Source organism: Theropithecus gelada, chromosome 4 (genome assembly GCF_003255815.1).
Source record: "Theropithecus gelada isolate Dixy chromosome 4, Tgel_1.0, whole genome shotgun sequence".
NCBI lineage: Eukaryota > Metazoa > Chordata > Mammalia > Primates > Cercopithecidae > Theropithecus > Theropithecus gelada.
This window is the reverse complement of record NC_037671.1, coordinates 10,815,082-10,838,349: the sequence shown is the minus strand read 5'-3', so window position 1 is coordinate 10,838,349 and position 23,268 is coordinate 10,815,082. Positions and strand designations below refer to the sequence as shown.

Here is a 23,268-nt window from a genome sequence, read left to right as displayed (position 1 = left end):
GGTTGGGTTTTGGGATAGGGACAGCTATCACTTGGCTGCCCTGGAGCCTGAGACCTAGAGCTTTCACTGAGGGTGAGGCTGGTGGGAGGCTTTTTGCTGAAGCTTCCAGAGGGCTTGATCAGTTCCTAACTGCCCTTACTCAGCACAGCAGCATCGTACAAAGGTTCCAGGTTGCTGAGTGAGGGAGGCCTCTGCAGGCGGTTCCCCACAGACACAGTCACCTCCTGGATGGTTTCCCTGTGTCTCCACTGACATACCCATGACTGTTTTACTTCCTCTTGTTAGACACCAGAGCCAGAAGTGGAACCGCCCAGAGCCCCTGAGCTCAAGCAGGGGCTGTATGAGCTCTCAGCGAGCAACTTTGAGCTGCACGTCGCACAAGGTAAGGGGGAGGTCCTGGTGCCAGCTTCAGAGAACCACTGACTATTACTCCTTGGCGTGCTGGGCTTTTCCTTCCTGCCACTCAAGAGCTCTTAGCAGCATCAGTGGCACTGACAAAGGGTCACTCTTGAGGAGCTGTTGGGACTGTTGTTCAGTGCACCTCCTCTTAAACATGAGTTCTCCTTTTGTCTGTGCCCTTATGGAAATGCCAAGTCTAATGCTAAGCACTCATTACCCACACACTAGCTGGACAGTGCATCCTTGGCTAAGAGTGTTTATTGACAGGCTCGCCTCGCTTGATTGCTCTTTACTTTATTGCACTTTGGAGATACTGCATTTTTTACGGATTGAGGATTTTGGCAGCCCGGCATCTGGCAGGTCTAGCCGTTTTTCCAGCAGCTTGTGCTTACTTTGTATCCCTCTGTCAGCATCTTTTTAGCAATAAAATATTTTTTAATTAAGGTACATTGTTTTTAAAGAAATAATGCTGTTGCACATTTCATAGACTATGGTGTAAACATAACTTTGATATCCACTAGGGAACCCAAAAATTTGTGTGACTTGTTTTATTGTGATATCTTTATTGCAGTGGTCTGGAACCAAACCTACAGTATCTCGGAGGTATGCCTGTGTATTAATGGTAATCATATGCCTAATGACCTCAGGCAGAAACAAAAGCTTCTCCCTATCTAAACGGAATTGAGATTGAGCATAGTGGCTCATGCCTGTAATCCCAGCACTTGGGGAAAACAAGGTGGAATGATTGCTTGAGCCCAGGAGTTCGAGATCAGCCTAAGCAAGACCTTGTCTCTACAGAAGATTTAAAAAAAAAAGCTGGGTATGGTGGCGTGTGCCTGTAGTCCCAGGCACTCCTGAAGCAGAGGTGGGAAGATCGCTTGAGCCTGGAAGGTCAAGGCTACAGTGAGCTGTGATCACACCACTGTACTCTAGTCTTGGTGACAGAGCGAGACCCTGTCTCAGAAAACAACCAAACAAAACCCAGAATTTAATGACACCATTATAACGTGAATCAAATTAGTTACTCTTTCCACTTAAAAGATCTTTCTATACCACATCCCATTTTTTGAAAATGGTCTCCCAATATCAGAATGATTCCCATTAAATTTCCAATGTGAATATGTAAGCGTCCTTTATTCACCCATAGATACGTTTCAGAAAACTTGGCCCAACGCCGAATGACTTGAAAGCGAATTTGGCTTCCTGGCTGACTCCCATTACCAAATGCTACCATGGAGAGAAATCCCCTTAGAAGACTGGGTTGGAAACGTGAGAAAGGGCTTGGATTGCCTCTGGCCTTGTGACTTGTGCCTGCTGGGAGTCAGAGCCCCTCCCCCACCACACTTACTGTCCACAGTAACTGATCATGAGGCCTTCAGCCGTTTCCCATTTTGTTAAAAGTTGTTATTTTATCTGTACCGGTGCCCTGACAGTGGAACTTCAGCCGTTCTGCTACGGGAGTGCATTTGCAGCTGGAATTGGCTTGGGCTCTGAGCAGGATGTGTTTCCCGAATCACCTGTTACAGACCGGCTCTGGCAGGCCTCGCCAGCGCCTCCCTGAGTGGGTCACTGCCACAGAGCTGTGTCATGTAGGCACCATGGTGGCTTCCTGCCCTTGCTGGCTTCCCATCAGTACTCTGATGAGGTTCCCGGAGAGCTTGTCTCCATCTTACAGTGCAGGATCTACCGTGCACCTGTACATGGTTTCAGCCTTGCACGTTTTTAAATGGAAGTTGTTAACTTTTAAAGGAAGTTTTGCACCATTTTCTTCAGGTGCATCGTTGCTGTGCTGATGAGGCAGTAGCTGTTAGCCTTAGCATGGCACAGTCCTGCTTAGAGGCCAGGCCACATGCCACTGGTTCGTTCTCTCCCTGACCGCAGCCTGATTTCAGTTTGGTATCAGCCCGATGTCAGGGTAGAACAGCTAAACACCTTCTGTGTCCAAAGAATGATGCTGTGAGGGCTTGTTTTTTCTGTGTGTGTGTGTCCCCTAGCCAAGGCGGTGATGTTTTACTTTTTTTTTTTTTTTTTTTTGAGACAGAGTCTCGCTGTGTCTCCCAGGCTGGAGTGCAGTGGCGCGATCTTGGCTCACTGCAAGCTCTACCTCCCAGGTTCACGCCATTCTCCTGCCTCAGCCTCCCGAGTAGCTGGGACTACAGGCGCCCGCCACCACGCCTGGCTAATTTTTTGTGTTTTTAGTAGAGATGGGGTGTTTTACTTTTTAAACTTTTTTTTATGATAAAATGTAATACAGATCGAGAGAACAAATGTAGGGCTTAATGAATTTTTATAGAGTGGTCACACTGTAACTACTGTCCGGTTCAAGAAATAAAACTGCCAGCCTCCCGTGTCCCATCCAGGGCTCAGCCCGCCCTCCCTTCTTCTCCAAGAAGGCGCTTTCCTGACATTTGTGGAAACCACTTATATTAGTCTGTTTTCAAACTGCCAATGAAGATACACCCGAGACTGGGCAATTTGCAAAGGAAAGAGGTTTAATGGAGAACTCACAGTTCCACATGGCCAGGGGAGCCTCACAATCGTGGTGGAAGGCAAGGAGGAGCAAGTCACATCTTACGTGGATATTGGCAGGCAAAAAGAGCTTGTGTAGGGAAACTCCCATTTTTAAAACCATCAGATCTCATGAGACGTACTCACCATCACGAGAGCAGCACGGGAAAGACCTGTCCCTGTGACTCAGTTACCTCCCACCTGGCCCCTCCCACAACATGTGGGAATTGAAGATGAGATTTGGGTGGGGACACAGCCAAACCATATCACGACTCCTTTTATGGTTTCATCACTGAAGTGCACATTCCCGAGCACTGTAGTTTCGTGTGTGTGTATATATCTTTTAAGGCTCTTTTAACCTGCATGTTCTCCAGACATCTCTTTCTCTTTCTTGCTGAAGACATAGGTGGTTTCACCTGTAGAGCTCCCCGTGGTCCAGACTTTGCTAATTGTGTCCCCGTAGTGTGGTCTACATGTTTCCCTGATTTCTCTGTTTCCTGTAAATTGGTAGTTGGGTCTGGGGACAGAATCAGTTTCAGTGTGATATTTTTTGGGGGCACAGGAAGACCTCATAGCTGGTGGGGGCACAGAGTGTCCAGTTGTCTCTCTTTGGGATGTGGGTGACCATGACAGGCAGGGCCTGGCTCCATTCATTCCTTAGGGCTGCGAAGTGCCGAGACTCATTCAAGCATCCCTTCATTTTTTAACCAAGAGAAACTCGCCCTCATTTATCACCTGGTTATTCAGTGGTGCAGTGCATATGGGAGAGGTGGGAGAAATGCCTCATTCTCTCCCTACAGTTTTCCAAATAATGAGTTGTTGCTGATTGTCCATCAAAGATGACAAATTTGGTTTTGAGTATTGTTATGAACTCATGAATAGAAACACATTTGATGGAGTCCCTTTGTACCCATTAAAGTGCTCATGCTGAACTGGGATTTGCTAAGCAGGACAAAGATCTGATTCTTCAATTAACTCTCTAGTGAGGTCTGACATAAATTACAGTTCCTCTTTCCCCCGTCTCTGCCTTGGCTCTCCACTCCAGGCGACCACTTTATCAAGTTCTTCGCTCCGTGGTGTGGTCACTGCAAAGCTCTGGCTCCAACCTGGGAGCAGCTGGCTCTGGGCCTTGAACATTCCGAAACTGTCAAGATTGGCAAGGTGAGTGAAAGCCCTTATTAAACTGGAAATGGACTGCTTTGGGCTGGATTAATTAGCAGAGTGGCCCATTATTCATTCTGTGTGCAAAGTCGCAAACTTGATTTATTAATTCCATTTAGTGTGCCACTTGATAATTCATTTCACCTTCACAGATGGCAGCCTGATTTTGAGTTTTGCTGACTTTTCCACAGCCCAGAGATAAATTATGGCCTCGGCTGCTTTGTTTATTTTGAAGAGATGGCCAAATCTGAATTGGCAGCCCCAGAGCCCGTTCTGCAAAGATACGGGGTCGAGCCTTGTAGAATGTTCACTGGACGAACTTGGAGACCATCCACGTTCGACCTCACCCAAGAGCCCTCTCTAAAAGGACCCTGGCCCTGTGCTCACCCAGGCACGTAGAAGACCCTCCCTCAGTTTGCACTGTGCCTGGGATTCTTTCCAGGGTTTCCCACTTTATACAGAGAAGCCAAGAGTGATGTCTGACAAATTCTGTGTAACTGGATTTTCTGGAAATATCCAGTGTAGCTCCAGGGATATCACTTTTATTCTTGTCCACTTTCCAGCACCTACCAGACACCATGCATAGATTTCCTTTCTTAAAAATCTCGTTTTTCTACCTTGCCACGGGGCTGATTTGTATACAAAAGTAACGCTGCATGTCTAGGACTGGATGATGGTTAACAGGATGATCTACTTGGGATGGTGAGATGGTCAAAAGCGTAAACCTGGGGATTGGGTAGACCTGGCTGGCTGACCTTGGGCAAAACCTCTCCACGCCTGGTCTCCCCCTTTGCAAAACTGAGCTAAGATCTACTGTGTGGTGTCTGGGCAGGTGAAAGTACACTGCTTAGTGTGATGCTCGGCATGGGGCGGATGCTTAGTAAGTTGCAATCACTTTTGTTGTCAGTTAAATGGATTTCTCACTGTTGCCTCTTAAACGCTTATGATAATATATACTAATTATACATGTTATGATTATCAGTTTATAGTTATTGAACATTGCGGGGAAGTAATTATAAAATAATCTTGTCTACTGTCTTACCCCATTCCTTGTATCCTTACTTAATGATTGTATGAAATTTTATGGGAGATTCTTTTAGGTTTATGTCCATAGAGGATCCTAGCAGACACAAGCCTAGGTGACCATGCTGAAGCCCTTCCTGCCTGGCACATGTGGCTGGGTTACACCGGACCCTTCAAAATGTTTGTCCTCTGCCAACCTTGGGCTGAGGCCTGCTGTACTTCAGTTCTGCACCTGAGCCGCTGTCTGATGGGTCCTAGGTGTTGAAATAGTATTTTTACCCCCGTTTGCTGACATAGTGAAAAACAACTTAGTCCTGCCGATTTTCGTGCTGGTAGAAAAGAAAAAAGAAAGCAATGACTTAGAACAAGATGTTTCATGAAAATGTTGGGCAAGCGGAATCTTTTTGAGATTGAAATGAAATAAAAAGCTTGAAGAGCTGTGCTTGTTGGTAAATTCAGTTTATAGAATTAAGGACGGATTGTAATCTTGACATCTTTTCAGTCTTACCTTTATTATATACCAACTACTCCTGTTTAAAATTCACTTCTTGCTCCCTCTTGATTTTAAGAGCCTCTAAGCCCGAGCATGAGAGGAAATTCTAAGCTGGCATGTGAACTGGTCTGGGTCCCAGACACCGACAGCCAGGCTAACCCCTCCCACCAGCACCACCACCAGCAAATGTCAAGCCAGGACCCTGACTCCAGCTCCCAGGTGCTGACTTGACTTGCTTGAGTTGAAGTGTTGCTTCCTAAAAATTGGCATGTTTAACTGAGCTATTAATACAATACATCTTACCTCTAAAGTAAATCTTTCCCTTACTCCCTTTAGCTCAGGTATGTTTTAGCGTAGCTTTTAGGAACATTCTCTTCAAAAACTGCACCTTGCTGGCAGAGTTGCTACAGAATCTGGATTTTGAAAAGAATATTTGTAAAGTACAAAGCATCCAGTAGTCCCATTAGCAAGAAGGTCCATGAAGAAACTGACTGGGAAGTTGGTCTGCCTTTATTCTCAGGTTGATTGTACACAGCACTATGAACTCTGCTCCGGAAACCAGGTTCGTGGCTACCCCACTCTTCTCTGGTTCCGAGATGGGAAAAAGGTACGTCTGCCCTTCTAGGTGTTGAGGGTTCTTCATCTCTTAACCCCATCAGGCTGAGCTACTGAGTGGTTTAATGGGCACACTGAATTGCCAGTCTTGATTGTTAGGGCACTGGTTTGGAGAAATATGTATAATGGAACAAATGTCTTTCTCTTAATTGATAAGATTCGGGTTGTGGAGATAAATTCATTTGTTACACTACCTTGAAACATTTCAGTGGCCCAAGTTATCACTAGAATAACCCAGATCTTACAGTCATAGGGTTAACTGTGCTCTGGTCATGAACACAAACCTTCAGGCCTTTGAACAGAGCTAAGGCTTGCACTTGGTCCGGTTCTGCCTCTCTCCCTCCTTCCCTGGCCGATGGTCAGCAGCTCAGAGTTCCCCATCAGCACAACAGCTCGCTGGCAGGCCTCCGCCCCAGACTTCCGTGATGTATAACCCCACGGAGGGAAGAGGGGCCCGTATAGTTCTCTCACCAAAGCCGAAGTGTTCAGTTATCCTCTCTACATTCCCATCTAAATACGAACATGCAGACTTAGCACCACAGCTAAGACATCTGGGAGAGCCGACCTGGGCAAGCAGGGGTTGGAGGAAGGCTTAAGTGATTCAGAACACCTAAGTGGACTCACTCAGCAGTGTGCCCGTGTCTCGGACAGGTGGATCAGTACAAGGGAAAGCGGGATTTGGAGTCACTGAGGGAGTACGTGGAGTTGCAGCTGCAGCGCACAGAGACCGGAGCCACGGAGACCGTCAAGCCCTCAGAGGCCCCGGTGCTGGCAGCCGAGCCCGAGGCTGACAAGGTGGGTGCCTGCCGGGGTCGGGATCCATGCAGGCCCATGGCCCCCGGCCCCAACCACCCACCCTCAGAGGGCCTTCTCAAATGCTTTGGACAAAATGACAGTTTGGGGACAGAGTCATTCTGATGGTTGGCTATAGCTGCGTTTTCAACACGTATTTTGCGTCAACTTTTGCATGCTTTCAGGGGTAAATGTAAACAAAAGCTTCCCTTTTAAAAACATGAAATGGATATGAGACAAATCCCAAGACAATATCTGGTGTCAAAAATCTCTAGAGAATCCTTCCTTTCCTCTTCATTTTAAAGGATGACTATGCTCGGCAGGTTTCTGCTGTGAAATCTTGGCCGCTGGCCCTGGGGCCCCGATTCTATTCCTGACCTTGTCCCGGGCATTTCCTTTCACCTCTGTTGTAGAGGCCCTAGAAGACCTGTAAGCAAGAGGGCATCCACAGGGATCAGGCTAGTGACTGTAGATGTAACCTGCTTAGGCCATCCTGACACACTGAGGGGTTTCCTTCCTCCCCTCAGATAGCAGGAGGTTTTAGATTCGTTTGTTCTGCTTTATCAAGCCCTTGTTGTATCACAGGCACTATTCTAGGCCACCAGGAAATAAAAATAAGACCGGTTTCCTGCCTCTGAAGCATACAGGTCTCTGAGGCAAATGGTGAGAAGACACAGAAGCCAATGGCAGGGGGCTGGGGCAGAAATGTGTGCGGGGCTGGTTGCTAGAGAGAAGTGGGGGCAAATGGGCAAGAAGTGTCCCTAAGGAGCTGACTGATGGGATCTGTGCTGGACAGATAGGCTGGGCAGGGCTGCCGCTGAGGCGCCGCACCAGCAGAGATCAGCCGGCGTGTCCGCAGGGCCAGAGCTGGGGCTGGGGGAACACAGGGGATACAGGTCGGGGTGTGGTGTAGGATCCCTGAGAGTGAGAGAGAGGAGCTGGAGTTGAGAGGATGTGGGCAGCTGGCCAAGGATTACGACCTGTATCCCATATTCACAGGGAGCCCACGGAAGTTCTGTGCAGAGTGGAGTTGTAGGATCATGACTGGCATGCACACGTGCTGGAGGTGGGAAGCTGCTCTATTAGGCCATTAAAGATGATGCGTCTCATGGTGCGGCTGTGACTGTGGGATGGTGAGGAGGAGAAAGCCAGCATAAGGAGTCCAGCCTGCTGTGCAGCGGGGAGGAGAGGGAGGGAGGGTCCGAGGCGAGTCTCCTTCCTGCATATCTGGTGGAGGACGGTACCCAGCACAGGGGCAGGGCCAGAGCTAGAGCTCGAGGAAAAGGGATGAGCTTGGTTTTCAAGGTGTTGGTCTTCACGGCTGTCGACTGCGTAGGTGGCAGTGTTCAATGGCAGTTCCATCCATGAGCCTGGGGCTACGGCAGGAGGTCTGCACTGGACGAGAGTGCCCGTGTCATCCTCTTCAGGTAGAAGCCACACCTGAAGGCCAGGAGATGGGATTTGGAAAAACCAGTGGAGCCACCAACCCCCTTCTCACTGCGTGGGGCCATACAGGGCCTCCTCACCCCCACGGCCCCATCCCTAGTTGGACACTTGTAGGTCAGGGATGGCCTGAGTGTTGTTTAAAAGTTGATGTTTTGGTTGAAGAAGCAAGCAGCTGGTTTTGTAGTTGTTAGGACCACATATGTTAGAGGAGTATGTGTGTCATGGTGGTTACAAAGGTCATCCCAAATTGAGTATAATTATATACCATGGATGTTTTCATCACAGCACCGTTTCTATTTATAATACAGTTTTCCACCATGAAGTGGGTCTTTTCAGTGCGTGCGGCGTCATGTTTCTGGACATAAAGATGGTAGTGTTCCACAATGGCCCCGCTTGGCCTCCGTCACTGACATATGTTACTCGATGCCAGACTCAAATGGAGCAGCCCTGGTACACTTAGCCACATGATAAATCATCCCATTCCTGCTCTCAGGAGAGAATCGCAGATCCATTTTTGGAGAAACACATAGACGTCATTCTGTAAAGAACTGTCAAGGGAGAATGGCTTTAAAGCAGACTACCATGTAGCACCTTTCCCTTAAATTCTCCAGCCAGAGCTTCCATCAACATTTTACACATTGACTTAGAACAGGCTGCTTTCCATTTTTATGTTCAATATAAAACACATATCATTGCCTGTGCTATTGTAACTCAGTTCTTTGTTGCAGAGAGAGGATGTCAAAAGGGTGCTAGGAGAACAGGGTGGCCAGTGAGAAAAGCAGCTGAGGATCAGACTTCAGTGGGTGTCCTAGAGACTCCAAGCCTAGAGGTGCAGACTCAAGTGTCGGACACCCAGGGCTGCCTGGTCCACACCACAGAGCCCTGGAGCGGTGTCAGAACAATGGCCTGGGAGTTTTCAACCTGCCTCATCCCCAAAAGACAGCCCCTGCCCCCACCACCCCCGTAGTGTCCAGCCACCTCCTCACTGCATCTTCCAGGCTTGGGACCCCGGGACTTGTACTGATCTCTCTGCCCTTCAGAGGCTGCCAGCCTCCCTTTGTATATAGCCTATGAAATGCAGGTTGTGTAGGTATTTCTTTGTGACTTTGGAGCCTGCATAACAGCATTTTAAAAAAATTACTGATTCGTGTATCTGCAATTCGAAAGCATGGCCCTGCTCAACTTTAAGGGATGTACTTGAACTGTGGCTTTTCCCTCCCTTGAAGGGCACTGTGTTGGCACTCACTGAAAATAACTTCGATGACACCATTGCAGAAGGAATAACCTTCATCAAGTTTTATGCTCCATGGTAAGTGACTGTTTAATTAGAAACTACTTTGTCCATGTGTACTAAGTCACATCATGTTTTCCAGCTCATCTGCCACCCCTCTAGACTCAATGTTGGGCACGTGTTGCATTTACATGTAGGTCATGTTGTAGGAAATAAGGAACCGTTATCATTATGCTCCTATATTCAAATATGTTAAACTTCAGTGGCCTTAATTATATATGGAGAATGAGGCTAATGTAAAGTTCTATCAACTTTGGAGAAAACATAAAAATTGAGGCAAATTATGATGGCCATATTCAGTGTTGTGGTATCTGCACTTTTCCAAATAGATGGGTTTTTTTTTTTTTTTTTTTTTTTTTTGGCGAAACAATGAGTGTCATGATGTAGTTTTGCTCCTCGGTTCTTTTAAGTAGTCAGATTTCTTTTGTAGAGAAATCCAGTAGAGTCTGTTAGAGCCATTCAGTATGCTACGCAGTTTCCTGGACCTGCGTGCCACACTGTCTTGGAGACCAGAGCAGAAATGGATTGCAGATAGTGTGAGATCCAGACAACCTTGGTTCTAAGACTTACTGTGAATGTCCTTTAATTCCTTTGAACCCCAGTTCCCTCAGCTGAAAAAATGGGAGTAACTTTTTGTCTTCACAAATAAAACAATCCATTTGGAAAAGCAGAGGGTTTAGGACAACATTAAATTCTTTATCTAAACATGATAAAGGCGCTAGTTTTCTTTTTGTTACGCTCCACATATTCCTGAGAAACTAACCATAGGGGTAAAAAGTTAATAAGCACAGGACTCAAACGAACCGTAGCGATGCCTTTCAAATCATTTTCAACTTTTAAAAACCTAAAGCTCCATAGATCAAGTATCAAGAAAGAGGATCCCCTTTGGCTGAAGGGGAGCCATCCATACGGCAGGAGGGGGTCAGAAGAGACAAGGGAACAGAGTCGGGTAGAAGGGAGGGTTTGAACCAAACTTAGTCATGGCCTTGATGCTCACCCCAAATCGCTGAAGTACCAAGGAGGCCTTAAAATGGTTTTGAACTTCTGAGACCCTAAGCGATCAAATCTAAAATGTCTTTGGCATTCAAGTGACTTTTTAAGAAATTGTGTGGCATCTGCTGTCTTCCCTGTTCCTCTGCTCCTGGTGCTTTCATAAACCAGTTAGTGCAGTTGACCATGGCATGGGAATGGTCTCAGAATCTCAACTTGTTTTCAGACTGGCTTGCTTCTGTCACGTTGTCTGAAAGTCTACCTTAGATCAACGTTTGGGTTCTTCGTTTGGGATGGGAGGAGGAGGAAGAGTTAATGTGCACCCAGTGGGAGAATTTGGTGTTTTACAAATCTCTAGGCACGTGTTTGTCCCATACAGAAGAAGCAGGGCTTGTCTTGGCAGCAAAGTGTAGGTGAATGATCTTGACCCAGGATTTCAACCAGCTGTCCTTTTTCTCTTCCTAGGTGTGGTCATTGTAAGAATCTGGCTCCTACTTGGGAGGAACTCTCTAGAAAGGAATTCCCTGGCCTGGCAGGGGTCAAGATCGCTGAAGTAGACTGCACTGCGGAACGGAGTATTTGCAGCAAGTACTCGGTGGGTGCTCGGATGGCTGCTTATGGGAGCAGATCCCGAGGGAACTGTGCCTTAACCACGATCACTCGCTCTGCCCTCATCTTCTCAACAATGTGGCTTTTATGTCCCCTTTGAGTTGTTTTGAGAAGCAAAAGAGATCCTCTCTTGAAGGAAGGGCATTCTTCTCCGCCCACTTCTTAGTTAGTATCCATGTTTCAGTGCAGGTTTTCAGTTGAAAACCTGTCTGAGTATAAGGCCATGAAGTAACAGACCCCACACCATAGACTGGGGGGCTTCCCACACCGCTACTCTTGATGATTGACCAGTGATCTGTAGCCTTCGCCATAAATACCCGAGTCGCTCATTTTCCACACATAAGCCAGCATTCTAAAATGCAGGGGCTGAATCTCAGAATCATTTCAACATAACCTCCTTTCTGAAAGGGCCATGCCAGCAAGTCGGTCCTGTGCTTGGGTTAACTACTGCCTTCATTCCAAGCTGTTAGCACAATCTGATGGCCTGGAAGATGTGTCATTTTTATTTCTCCTTTTGTGTTATTCAAACACTTTTGGAGCCTTTTAGATGGAGAATAGACGTAACCCAGACATAGTTTCCTTATCATTAAAAGATACCAGTTGTTTCTTGTGCCCTAAAAGTCTTAGAAACGAGTTGCAACTGAAAAATGTATCCTCAAGAGGATCTTGCTCTCATGGTCTGGTCTGCGGACCACCAGGGCATCGCAAGGGAGGTCGTTGGAAATGCAGACTCCCAGGCCTGCTGAATCCAAATCTGCATCTTCACCAGATCCGCAGGTGATCGTGGGCACAGTAAAGACTGAAAGGGTCTACTTTAGGGTAAAATCATTCCTTTGATGCTGATCTTTAATGATGTCATTTTGAATTCAGAAGTGCCCCACGGCTTTGCTTTCTAAATAGTCTGCTCCTCTTTTAATGGAATATATACCTTTAAAAATTAGCCACAGAATTTTCCAGCCACGACAGTAGGGGTGTATCTGGTTTTATTTAGGAAGCAATTTGTATGTGATCTGGACCGCTGGTTTGCAACCTTTTTTCTTTTTTGGTTTAAGGTACGAGGCTACCCCACATTGTTGCTTTTCCGAGGAGGGAAGAAAGTCAGTGAGCACAGTGGAGGCAGAGACCTTGACTCGTTACACCGCTTTGTCCTGGGCCAAGCGAAAGACGAACTCTAGAAACACAGTTGGAAGTCACCTCTCCTGCCCGGCTCCTGCACCCCGCATTTAGGAGTTCAGTCCCACAGAGGCCACTGGGTTCCCGGTGGTGGCTGTTCAGAAAGCAGAACATACTAAGTGTGTGGTATCTTCTTTGTGTGTGTGTGTGTTCCAAGCCAACACACTCTACAGATTCTTTATTAAGTTTCTCCAAGTAAATGTGTAACTCATGGTCACTGTGTAAACTATTTTCAGTGGCGATATATCCCCTTTGACCTTCTCTTGATGAAATTTAAATGGTTTCCTTTGAGACTGAAATAGAGTTGAGGGAAATCAAATTGCTGGACTATTTTTGGTTCCTGAGTTGAGTGATTTTGGTGAAAGAAAGCACATCCAAAGCATAGTTTAACTGCCCACGAATTCTGGAAAGGTGGCCTTGTGGCAGTATTGCCGTTCCTCTGATCTTAAGGTCACAGTTGACTCAGTACTGTGGTTGGTCTGTAGCGTGGAGCAGATTTAAATGCAAAACCCCACACCTCTGGAAGATACCTTCACGGCCACTGCTGGAGCTTCTGTGTCTGTGAAGACTTCTCTCAATGTGAGAGGTTAGCCATAATGAAAGCAGCGTTACTTCTGACTGTGCCTGAGTAAGACAATGCTGATGCCATAACTTGACGTGTCCATACTTGTCAAATCAGTTCCTGTTCAGGGATCCTTCTGTTTCTCATGGGGTGAAACGTTTCTTTAGTTCATCATGTTAACACGAAGCCAGTCTACGTGAACTTTAAGATTGGATGTCTTCCTTAGAAAGGGTAGGCATGGAAAATTCCACAAGGAGTTGTATTTGTCACCTGGGGCGACAAGACCAGACAGGCTTTCTCAGGTGTGGGTCCAGGGAGGCTCTGCAGCCCTGCTGGAGGCCCCTAACTAGAGTTCCAGATTCTGTTCCTCAGTAGTCCTTTTAGACGCTTGCTATACTTGGTCTGCTTCAAGGAGGTCGACCTTCTAATGTATGAAGAATGGGATGCATTTGAGCTCAAGACCAAAGACAGATGTCAGCGGGACTGCTCTGGCCCTGGTGTGCACGGCTGTGGCAGCTGTTGATGCCAGTGTCCTGTAACTCATGCTATCCTTGTGATTAAACACTTTTACTATCTCCTTCGGGAATAAGCACTTATAGGACTAAGCTCTAAGGTGTTTGTTCTTTTACCATCGAGCTATTTCCCGTAATAACCACTTTGTGTCCAACACCCTTCACCCACCTCCCACGCGCAAGGGGATGTGGATACTTGGCCCAAAGTAACTGGTGGTAGCAATCTTACAAACAAGACCACTTATACTGTCTGAGGCAGAAGATAACAGCAGCATCTCAACCAACCTCTGCCTTAAAGGAAATCTTTATTAATCATGTGTGGTTCACAGATAATTCTTTTTTTAAAAAACCCAACCTCCTAGAGAAGCACAACTGTCAAGCGTGGCTTCAGCTTTGCATCACGAGTCTTGTATTCCAAGAAAATCAAAGTGGTACAATTTGTTTGTTTACACTATGATACTTTCTAAATAAACTCTTTTAAAAAAAAAAAAGTCTGGTCTTTCCTTCAATGTTACAGCAAAACATATAAAATAGACAATAAATTATAGTTTATATTTACAAAAAAAGCTGTAAGTGCAAACGGTTGTAGATTATAAATGTATTATTTAATCAGTTTAGTATAAAATTGCCTTCCCAGTACATGATTGTGAAAAAGACATTTAGAAAATATTCTAAAATTTGATCTGAGCCTCACTTTCTACAAAGGAAATCATGATTTCAGTTCATAAACAGCACGCTTATCCCCCTATCACTATTACAAGCTGGGCACCCTCATTTTATCTTCTTTGTTGGTTCTAACCTTGTGGCATGGTATGCTGTATAGTAAACAGGCAGAGAACTGCTTTACTGAAATAGATATTAGAGCTGGCAGTCCAGAAGTTAATGTGCTGGTCAAAGAACCGTTCTGATCAAGAAGAGGTGCAGCATTGCCTTCACCTTGCAGCCTCACCTCGGAGTGTAATCAGTCTACTTTTGGTACTAGCAAAGAGTACAGCAAATGGAGGACTGAGGTGTAGAAATGGTATTTTTGGCAGAAATAAGTATCTATTCACACCAACAAAACTCCAGCATGAACATATAACAGCAATGACTGAGACAAAGGCGCCCCATGGAGCCCTGGCTGTGGCCTGGGCTGTGGGTCATGTATGAAATTAAACTTCCTGGGAATGAAATCTGAACAGAGGCGTTCCCCCAACTTCCCCAATTTCTGTTCTCTGTAAAATCTACCTTTGATAGACAGTACTGAACAGGCTGATACTTTAACCAAGAATACATTTAACTCCTTTGAGATTATTTTCCCTACTTACTAACACCCCAAATAGCTTGATCTACAGCTAAAACTAATTTTGGTGGGTTTTTGGGGGAGGAGGGGAGGAAGAGCTTCACGGTGGTTTCTGCAGTTACCGGACCTTGCACTAGACATCCAAACTCAGCTTGCTACAGACCAACAACTACTCACGTCATTTACCAAGTGAGCAAATTATTAATGAGGTCCTTTAAAATCTTCTTGGGTAATAAGGCACTGGCATGAGATAGTTTCCAAGTCTCATCGTCCCACCTCCAACTGTGCTTCTGTGTTTTTTAAGGCAGATGTAATCTAGGAATCCAAGGCAGAATGTGTGTCCCCAGCATCTGGTTTCGAGTTAGTGGCATCCACAAGCTCTTACAACCATATTCCTGTATTTTTTCAGAATGACATTGGAGTTGTCATCAAAGTAAAGAACTGAGATGGCATTTAGTTTAGTTGGCGCACAGCACGGTTTGGGGACATACTCAGGGTTCATAAGGTGAACCTGTTCCAAAACAGAAGGGGAGAAAGGTACCTTAGAAATGACACCTGGTCTCAGCTTACTCCCACTTAGAAAACAGAGTCTCCGAAAGCTCACCAAGGTCTGCACGATCGCATGGTTGGTTGCATTCATGTGTGCGTTGAGTGGGAAGGAGCATTCCCCATCACAGTAATTGGCAGCGTAGCCCTTGGGTGCAATGATCCAGTCCTTGATTTAATGCAAAGGAAGCAAGAAAAGATTAGCATGCACTTCTCACACGATTTGTGCTTTTCAGGAATGCTGTGAAAAGGTATTTTTCACATTGGCCAGGCAAGGAGACAGATGCAGGAAGGCTTAGGAATTTGATTGGCAATGCTGGGAAGTGAACCTGGTCGATCTGACCCCAGAACCCTCGCTCCTTGCAGAGGCCCACAGGGCCTCAGCTGCTACCTGGAAGCATGTAGGTTGCCAGCAATATGTGCTTGGACCCAAGATAGCCCCTCCAGGAGCCCACGGTGCTCCTGTGGAAGTAGTGCCACCTGCATATGGAAGCTATCTTTTATTGCTCACCACCTATGATGAAATTTGCTGCCTTCCTTACAAACTAGTGGTGGCTCTCAGGTATGGGGCAAACGTGTGTGCTTCTGCATCGTTTGGGTGAGCCAGTTTGTAGCCATTGGAGAAGTTAACCATTAGTTAATTTTTTTTCCAACCCTGTCTCAATTAAAATTCGTTTAAATGCCCAAATAAATATATGTCTTATGGGCTTTGAAAGGATGAGGTAAGAGTATTGGGAAATGTGGCTACTGATTTTTGAGGGATCACAGAGCTCAGGCACCCTAGGAAGGTGTTGGAGCGCTTGGTCCCCACAGACTAAGCTTCCTCTGCCTCACTCCAGGACCCTGAGCGTTGGGGAGGGCTCCTCAGGACTTCCATGGAAGGAAGCAGCTCAGCCTTCAAGCTCTGGGTGTTTGGTGATGGCTGCCACCATTCAGATGAGAGTAAACTGCTGAGAAAGGACCTTTGTCCTCCATGTCTGGAGAACTCACCTGCCATCCCAGGTCTTGGAAACTCACATACAGCTCATGCTTCCTGCAAGCTGTTTTCAATTCACTGCTGTTGTAATCTGTTGGAGGAGATCAAAAGACGCACCCATCAACTCATTAATTCCTTCACAGAGAGTCTGCCACATGCCAGGCGCAGACTGGGCTCAGGACAGCCTCCTAGACACAAGTGTGGCCACCCAACAGCTATATCAGGTTCCTGACTGTTGGCTTGAATGTCTTATGGAGTCTGTTTTGTCTCCCCTGGGGTCAGTACTGGGCACAGGGTGACTTGGACACCTTTGAGCAACAGAGGTATGTTGTGAGCCCTGCTGCATGCTAGGCCTATGGAAGACTGGGCCAACTTGCCCGGTACACCCCAGAGGCGCCTGACTGGGAAGGCGTCACATTCACGTGATCAGACAATGGTACTAGGCAGGATCTGCTGCCGTCCAAACAGGGACCATTTTGAAGCTGCACAGGGACTTTAAAGACAGCTGCCAGGCCAGGAGGGTATCCTGAAGGAAGAGTAATGATGGAGTGGGGCCTAACCAGGAGAAGAGGGAGAGGGAGACACCGTGCAGGGGCAATGCTCTCTCTGGCTGTACTCCCACCTCACTGCCAGGGTTGAGCCCTTGTGTGCTAATGCAATAATACTGAGCCAGTGGTTCCTCATGAGACTCTGCTGAAGTGCACATGCCCACCCTGTGCAGCACAGGAACCGCTAGCCTGGCTTCACTCATTCACCAGCAAGAGCACTGGGAGGGCCCCGATTCACTGAGACCCACTGGAGCGATTCTTCTGTGACATGCCTTCTGCCTGGCACCACGGCAAATAGAAGGTAAGTCAGACATGGCTTTCCTCCTCCAAGAACTTAGTGAACAAAGGGGTGGTGTGAAACAGACACCAAATAACTCCAGTACAAACCAGAACAGGGATGCTACGGGCAAAGGCCATCGGCAAATATCACATAGGCAAGGGCCACAGGCAAATGTCCCTTCAGAGAAGGGACAGTTCAGAGTGGGAGTGGGAGTGAGAGGAAGAGAGAAGAGTTCTGCTGGAATGGATTTAAGGATGTGTCAAGCAGGGTCAGATGAGATAAAGCTGGAGAAATGAATGGCCTAGGCTGCCAACCACAATGCTTCGGACTTCCCACCAGCGGCTCAAAGTGAGCCATTGCAGGCTTTTGAGCTGGACAGCAACATTTCGAGCTGTGATTCTAAAGGATTAATCAATCTGGAGTTGTGTTTGAGAGTTCTAGAGAGGATGGAAGGATAAAAGGCAAGGAGAAGGCTTTAGAGAAAGGTCGTCTAATGTGAGATGTCAGTGGGTGTAAGAGCCTAGGTCATTTGCGGGCTATCCCTTCCCTTTTCAACTACATAAGCCAATAAGTCACCTAATTGTTGAAGGCCTGTTTGAACTTGATTTTCTAACTTCTAACTCCCAGTCTTCCTGGCTTTGAAGCAGGAGAGAACATGCAAAATTTTTTTTTTTGGAAACAGTCTTGCTCTGTCACCTAGACTGAAGTGCAAGGTCACGATCTCGGCTCACTGCAACCTCTGCCTCTCCGACTCAAGCAGTTCTCCTACCTCAGTCTCCTGAGTAGCTGGGACTACAGGTGTGAGCCACCATGCCCAGCTAATTTTTTGTATTTTTAGTAGAGATGGGGTTTCAACACTTTGGCCAGGCTAGTCTCGAACTACTGACCTTAAGTGATCTGCTCATCTCAGCCTCCCAAAGTGCTGAGATTACAGGTGTGAACCACCATGCCCCACCAGATTTCATGATTTTTTAAGGAAAAGGGACAAACAGTAACTCAGGCCAGTGGCCTATACTGGGAGAAGAGACGGGCAACATTTTTAGGTGGTTTATAATTCTAAATTTATTCATCCTCTCCACCTGCCTATGTTACCCAATAGAACCACCCTGCCTGTAACTTCAAGAGTCCCAGAGAAGCCCTGGAGGGAAATTTTCACAATGCAGGACAAGGACTCTCAGTAAAACACAATCAACCACTTATCACCATGAGACAGAAACTTCCCACTGAAAAGAACCCCTGAACAAAAATGAATCAACCACACAAAGTCTCACAAGAGTATGGCTGGAATGCAAGGGAGGACCCAGAGGACCCCAGATTGTGGATAAGAGTCGTCTGAACTAAGCTCTAAAGGAAGAATACCAAAACAGTAACAAAACTAAAAACAAACAAAAACTAGAGAAAAAAAGGAAGAATACCTAAAATAATGGAAGGAAGACAAGCAGGACTAGAAACCTAAAGCAAAATTATAGGGAAAAAACATGAAAAAAGAACAGGTAGATGTAAAAAGAGTCAAATAGAACTTTATAAAAACCATAATCATTGAAAATAACAATGAAATCAGATTAGATAAAACTGAAAATCAGATTAAACAGGTTAAACATTAGTTGTCTAATTAACAGATTAAACAGATTACTTAACAGATTAGTTATACATTAAACAGATGAGCATCAAATTACACACAACTAAAGACAGAATTAAAGAATCCCACAGTATATTTGAAGAAATCTCTTCAAATATACCACAGAGTCAAATGGCCAAAATATATGACTCTCTCTCTGTAAAAAGACAAGGAAGAGAGAATGAAAAGTCCAACATATTTCTAATAGGAATTTCTGAAGACGGTAATAGGGGAGTAATAGTATTTGAAGACATAATGACTGGGAATTTTCTAGAACTAAAGAAAGGCAAACATCTTTAAGTTGAAAAGGCCCTGTGAGTTCCAAGTAGATCAGATACATTCTTATCTAGCCACATCTAGTGAAACTATATCAAACACATAAAATCTTAAAAGCAACCCAGAGATAAAAATTATTTACAAATAAACACAAATTGGATAGCAAACTTAACAAAAATACACATTAAAAAATTAAATAATATGAAAATGATGCCATCAATCTAGAATTCCATACCCAGCTGTAGTGGATATTTACTGCTTTTGCTACCCAGCTTTCAGGAACACTTCCCACGTGGGGGAATACCTAGATAGGAGGGGTTCAGAGCCCCATTTCCCATGACAGATGGCTCCCCTCTTTGTCCCCTAGCATCTGAAGTATGGACTCATGACTTCATCAAAGCCAGTCAAATGTCTCCACCCTGCAGTATATAACCTGAGGGAGTGACTCAAAGGTGAAATCAAGAATGGGCAGAATGGCAGCCAGTATCTAGGGTGATGACCCCATTGGTGGGATCCAAAGCACATTGTCCCATGACTAGATCTGAGCCTTGATTTCCTGAATTTAAGTCTCCAGCCTTTTTGTTGATTGGGTAAGTTCCCTGGTATCCTTGAGTTATTTTTCTCTTTCATTAGAGTCTGCTTCTACTGCGTGCAATCTAGAGCACTGTGATAGCTAATTTTGTATCAACTTGACTGGACTACGGAAAGACCACGTAGCTGATAAAACATCTATTTCTGTAGCAGGGTTTTGCTAGGTCACCCAAGCTGGAGCACAGTGGCACCATCACGGCTCACTGCAGACTTGATCTCCTGGGCTCAAATGATCCTCCCACTCAGCCTCCCAAGCAGCTGGGACTACAGGAATGGGCCACCATAACAAGCTAATTTGTCACGTAGAGATGGGGACTCGCTATGTTGCCAAGTTGGTCTCGAACTCCTGGCCTCAAGCAAGCCTCCTGCCTTGGCCTCCCAAAGTGCTGAGATTACAGGTTTAAGCTACTGAGCATGGCAACTGGTAAGACATTATTTTTGGGTGTGTCTGTGAAGGTACTTTTGGAAGAAATAAGTATTTGAGTCAGTAGACTAAGTAGACCTGCCCTCACCAACACGGGTAGGTGTCATCTCCTCTGTTGAGGGCCCAGAGAGAACAAAAAGACAGAGGAAGGGCAAATTCTCTTTTACTGAGCTGGGTCATTGTCTTCTCTTGCCCTGGGACATCAGAGCTCCCAGTTCCCAGGGCTTTGGACTTCAGGACTTACACCAGCGGCCCTCCCCAGTACTCAGGGCTTTGACTTCCAACTAGGACTTACACCATTGGCTTGCCTGGTTCTCAAGCCTTTGGACTCATATCGAATTACACCACCCACTTTTCTCATTCTCCAGCTTGCAGACAACAGCTCATGTGACTTCTTGGCCTCCATAATTGCCTGAGTCAATTCCCATAATAAATATCCTCCTATATATATCTCTCTATATATCCTATTGATTGTTTCTCTGGAGAATTCTGACTAGTAAAAACCCCAACTAGCTAAGTTATTACTCAATAGTTAGGGCATAGAGAGTGCAGAGTGGCAGTGTGCTATCTCACGTAGTGTTGACAAGTTTGTCTGGATTTTTTTTGTTTTTGTGGGTTTTAAACTTTTTGAGACAGGGTATCACTGTGTTGCCCAGGCTGGAGTGCAGTGGTGTGATCATGGCTCACTGCAGCCTCCACCTCCCGGGCTCAAGTGATGCTCCCACTTCAGCCTTCCGAGTAGCTGGGTGTACATCACACCCGGCCAATTCTTTAAATACTTTGTATAGATGGTGTTTATGTTGCCTAGGCTGGTCCTGAACTCCTGGGCTCAAGTGATCTTCCTGCTTTAGCCTCCCAAAGCGCTGGGATTAGAGGTGTAAGTCACCTCACCTGGCCTTGTCTTTCTGTTAAGGTATCTTCTAAGCAAAGGAGGAGCCTCGGAGTGAGGCACGAGGCCATCTGGGGTGAGAGAATTTCCTAGAGTGTGAATGACAATGTGGAGGCCCCGAGGAAGCAGCCGGCTTCACATATTCCAGGAACAACCATGTGACGGCTGCGACGTGTTTATTGGCAACCCACATCCTCTATCAACCTCCTGAGCACACAGCCAGACGACATTTCCCACTGCAGTTAGGTGTGGCCATGTGCCTGGATTCTGCCCATGAATGTGGGGAAGAAGGCATGTGTGGTACTGCCAGGCCTGGCCCTCCTAACTACCCGCCCCCTCCTCCATCAGTCTTCCATTCACTCTTTCCTTTCCTGCCAGATGGGTGCAACAGGGGGGTCTCCTGAAGACCCCAAGGTCCTAACATCCTGTGCTCTTAAAGGTGTCCTGGGTTAGATGATAAACTACATGATCACACTAGTTACAGTCTGAGTCTGGAATTTTCCCCATCCCACCTCATTCTGCTGGTGAAGTAAGCTTCCTCCAAAATACCCTCTCTGTGCTAGGGACCAAAGTCTCCATGAAGCCCATCTTGGCACCATCTGGTCATGTAAAAAGCAAAGATTTCTACCAACAACTTTCTTTCCAAGGTCCAGCAGACATGGGCAGTGTGAAAATAATAAATATATCTGGTCTTTGTCCCCAGTTCCTGGCACCAAGCTTTGACAACCCTTGGACTTTCCTGAGTGTCTCTGTTACGCTCCTGAGGCTCTAGATTGTACACGGTGAGCCCCACACTCTCTCTAGGGCCTCACTGGCTTCAGGATGGGGGCTAGTTACCAAAAAAACCAAGCACAAGATTAGGGGGTTGGAACTTTGGCTTAGCCTGGCCTCTGGGGGGCTTGAGATAGAGTTCAATCATGTGGCCAATGATTCAGTTGTGCAGAGCAACTAAACCCCACATAAAAACTCTAGACAGTGAGGCTCAGTGGAGCTTCCAGGTTGGTGAACATACTGATGTTTCAAGAGGACAGTGTACCCAAAAGGGTGTGGAAGCTCCACCTACCCATGCCTATCCCCGTGACCTTGCCTAAGAGTCTCTTCATTTGGCTGGTCCTGAGTCATACCCCTTATAATAAAACTATGAGAGTAAGTATAGCACTTTCTTGAGTTCTGTGAATTGTTCCAGCAAATTATCAAACGTGAAGGGCGGTCATGTGAACTCCCAAATTTGTAGGCAAGACAGACAGAAGCATGGCTGCCCTGTGGACCTCACTTGTGCCTGGTGTCTGAAATGAAAGCTGTCTCCTTGGGGACCTTGCTCTTTAACTTGGGTCTGTGGCTAAACTAACTCCAGGTGGCTATCATCAGAAGTAAACTGAGGCCAGATGTGGCGGCTCATCCCTGTAATCCCAGCACTATTGGAGGCTAAAGCGGGAAGATCGTTTGAACCCAGGAGTTTGAGATCAGCCTGGGCAATATAGACCCTGTCTCTACAAAATATAAAATCAGGTGGGCATGGTGGTGTGTGCCTGTGGTCCTGGCTATTTGGGAGGCTAAGATGGGAGGACTGTTTGAGCCCTGGAGGTTGAAGCTGCAATGAGCCCTGATTATGCCATCATACTCCAGCCTGGGTGAGAGAGCAAGACCCTGTCTCAAAAAAAAAAAAAAAAAAAAAAAAAAAGAATTGGACTGAATTGTAGGACACTTAATCGGTGTTGAAGAATTGCTGGCAGAACACAGGCAGAGACCACTTTATGTCTGGATTTCCAGTTTCTTTTTCTGCTGGATGGAACCAAGATGACATAGTCAAAGGGCTTTGCTTCTAACTTCACCAGCAGTTCTGGGTTTCTGTGAACCTGCTGTTGATCTGACTCTCTCAATGCTCAACAAAGAGAACCTTCTCTGTAAGAACAGCTATTCCTTTTAGAGCCAGACACTGGCATTGTTGTTGTTAAGTAAGGATCAGGGCCAGAGAGAGGAAAGGGAGGAATTCAACTCTCCTGTTTTTCTTCCTACAGATACTCTCAGGCCATGCTTAAATTTCCTTATAATTTCACGTTAAGTGCTGGCAAAGAACGTATAAATATTTGTGAAGGTTGACGCTCCTCGGAAGACTTGTGTCTGCAATTCAGGGTCGGTACCCTGGGTTCTGCATGGAATTACACTGACACACTTTTTTTTTTTTTTTTAACAGATTGACAGATTACAGAAAAATCTTTCCCCTCACTCCCACTGCCCTTGGTATTGGTTTTGATGAATGGGCT

General features: G+C 46.1%; 2 protein-coding genes across 3 annotated transcripts in view; one reads left to right on the top strand and one right to left on the bottom strand.

Moving 5' to 3' along the window:
* TXNDC5 (thioredoxin domain containing 5) overlaps positions 1–14,065 on the top strand; it is a 29,255-nt gene extending 15,190 nt beyond the window's left edge. For both annotated transcript variants that reach the window (XM_025383879.1, XM_025383880.1), the window contains exons 4-10: positions 286–382; positions 3,953–4,068; positions 6,105–6,191; positions 6,851–6,994; positions 9,664–9,746; positions 11,184–11,313; positions 12,380–14,065. In XM_025383879.1, the coding sequence (XP_025239664.1) occupies positions 286–382; positions 3,953–4,068; positions 6,105–6,191; positions 6,851–6,994; positions 9,664–9,746; positions 11,184–11,313; positions 12,380–12,502 (780 nt within the window). In that variant the 3' untranslated portion in view covers positions 12,503–14,065. The remainder of the gene's footprint in view (positions 1–285; positions 383–3,952; positions 4,069–6,104; positions 6,192–6,850; positions 6,995–9,663; positions 9,747–11,183; positions 11,314–12,379) is intronic.
* Positions 13,863–23,268, bottom strand: part of BMP6 (bone morphogenetic protein 6) — a 159,322-nt gene continuing 149,916 nt past the window's right edge. Inside the window, exons 5-7 of the mRNA XM_025383877.1 lie at positions 16,393–16,469; positions 15,461–15,571; positions 13,863–15,367 (exon numbers count right to left, since the gene is read on the bottom strand). Coding sequence (XP_025239662.1) covers positions 15,218–15,367; positions 15,461–15,571; positions 16,393–16,469 — 338 coding nt within the window. The 3' untranslated portion in view covers positions 13,863–15,217. The remainder of the gene's footprint in view (positions 15,368–15,460; positions 15,572–16,392; positions 16,470–23,268) is intronic.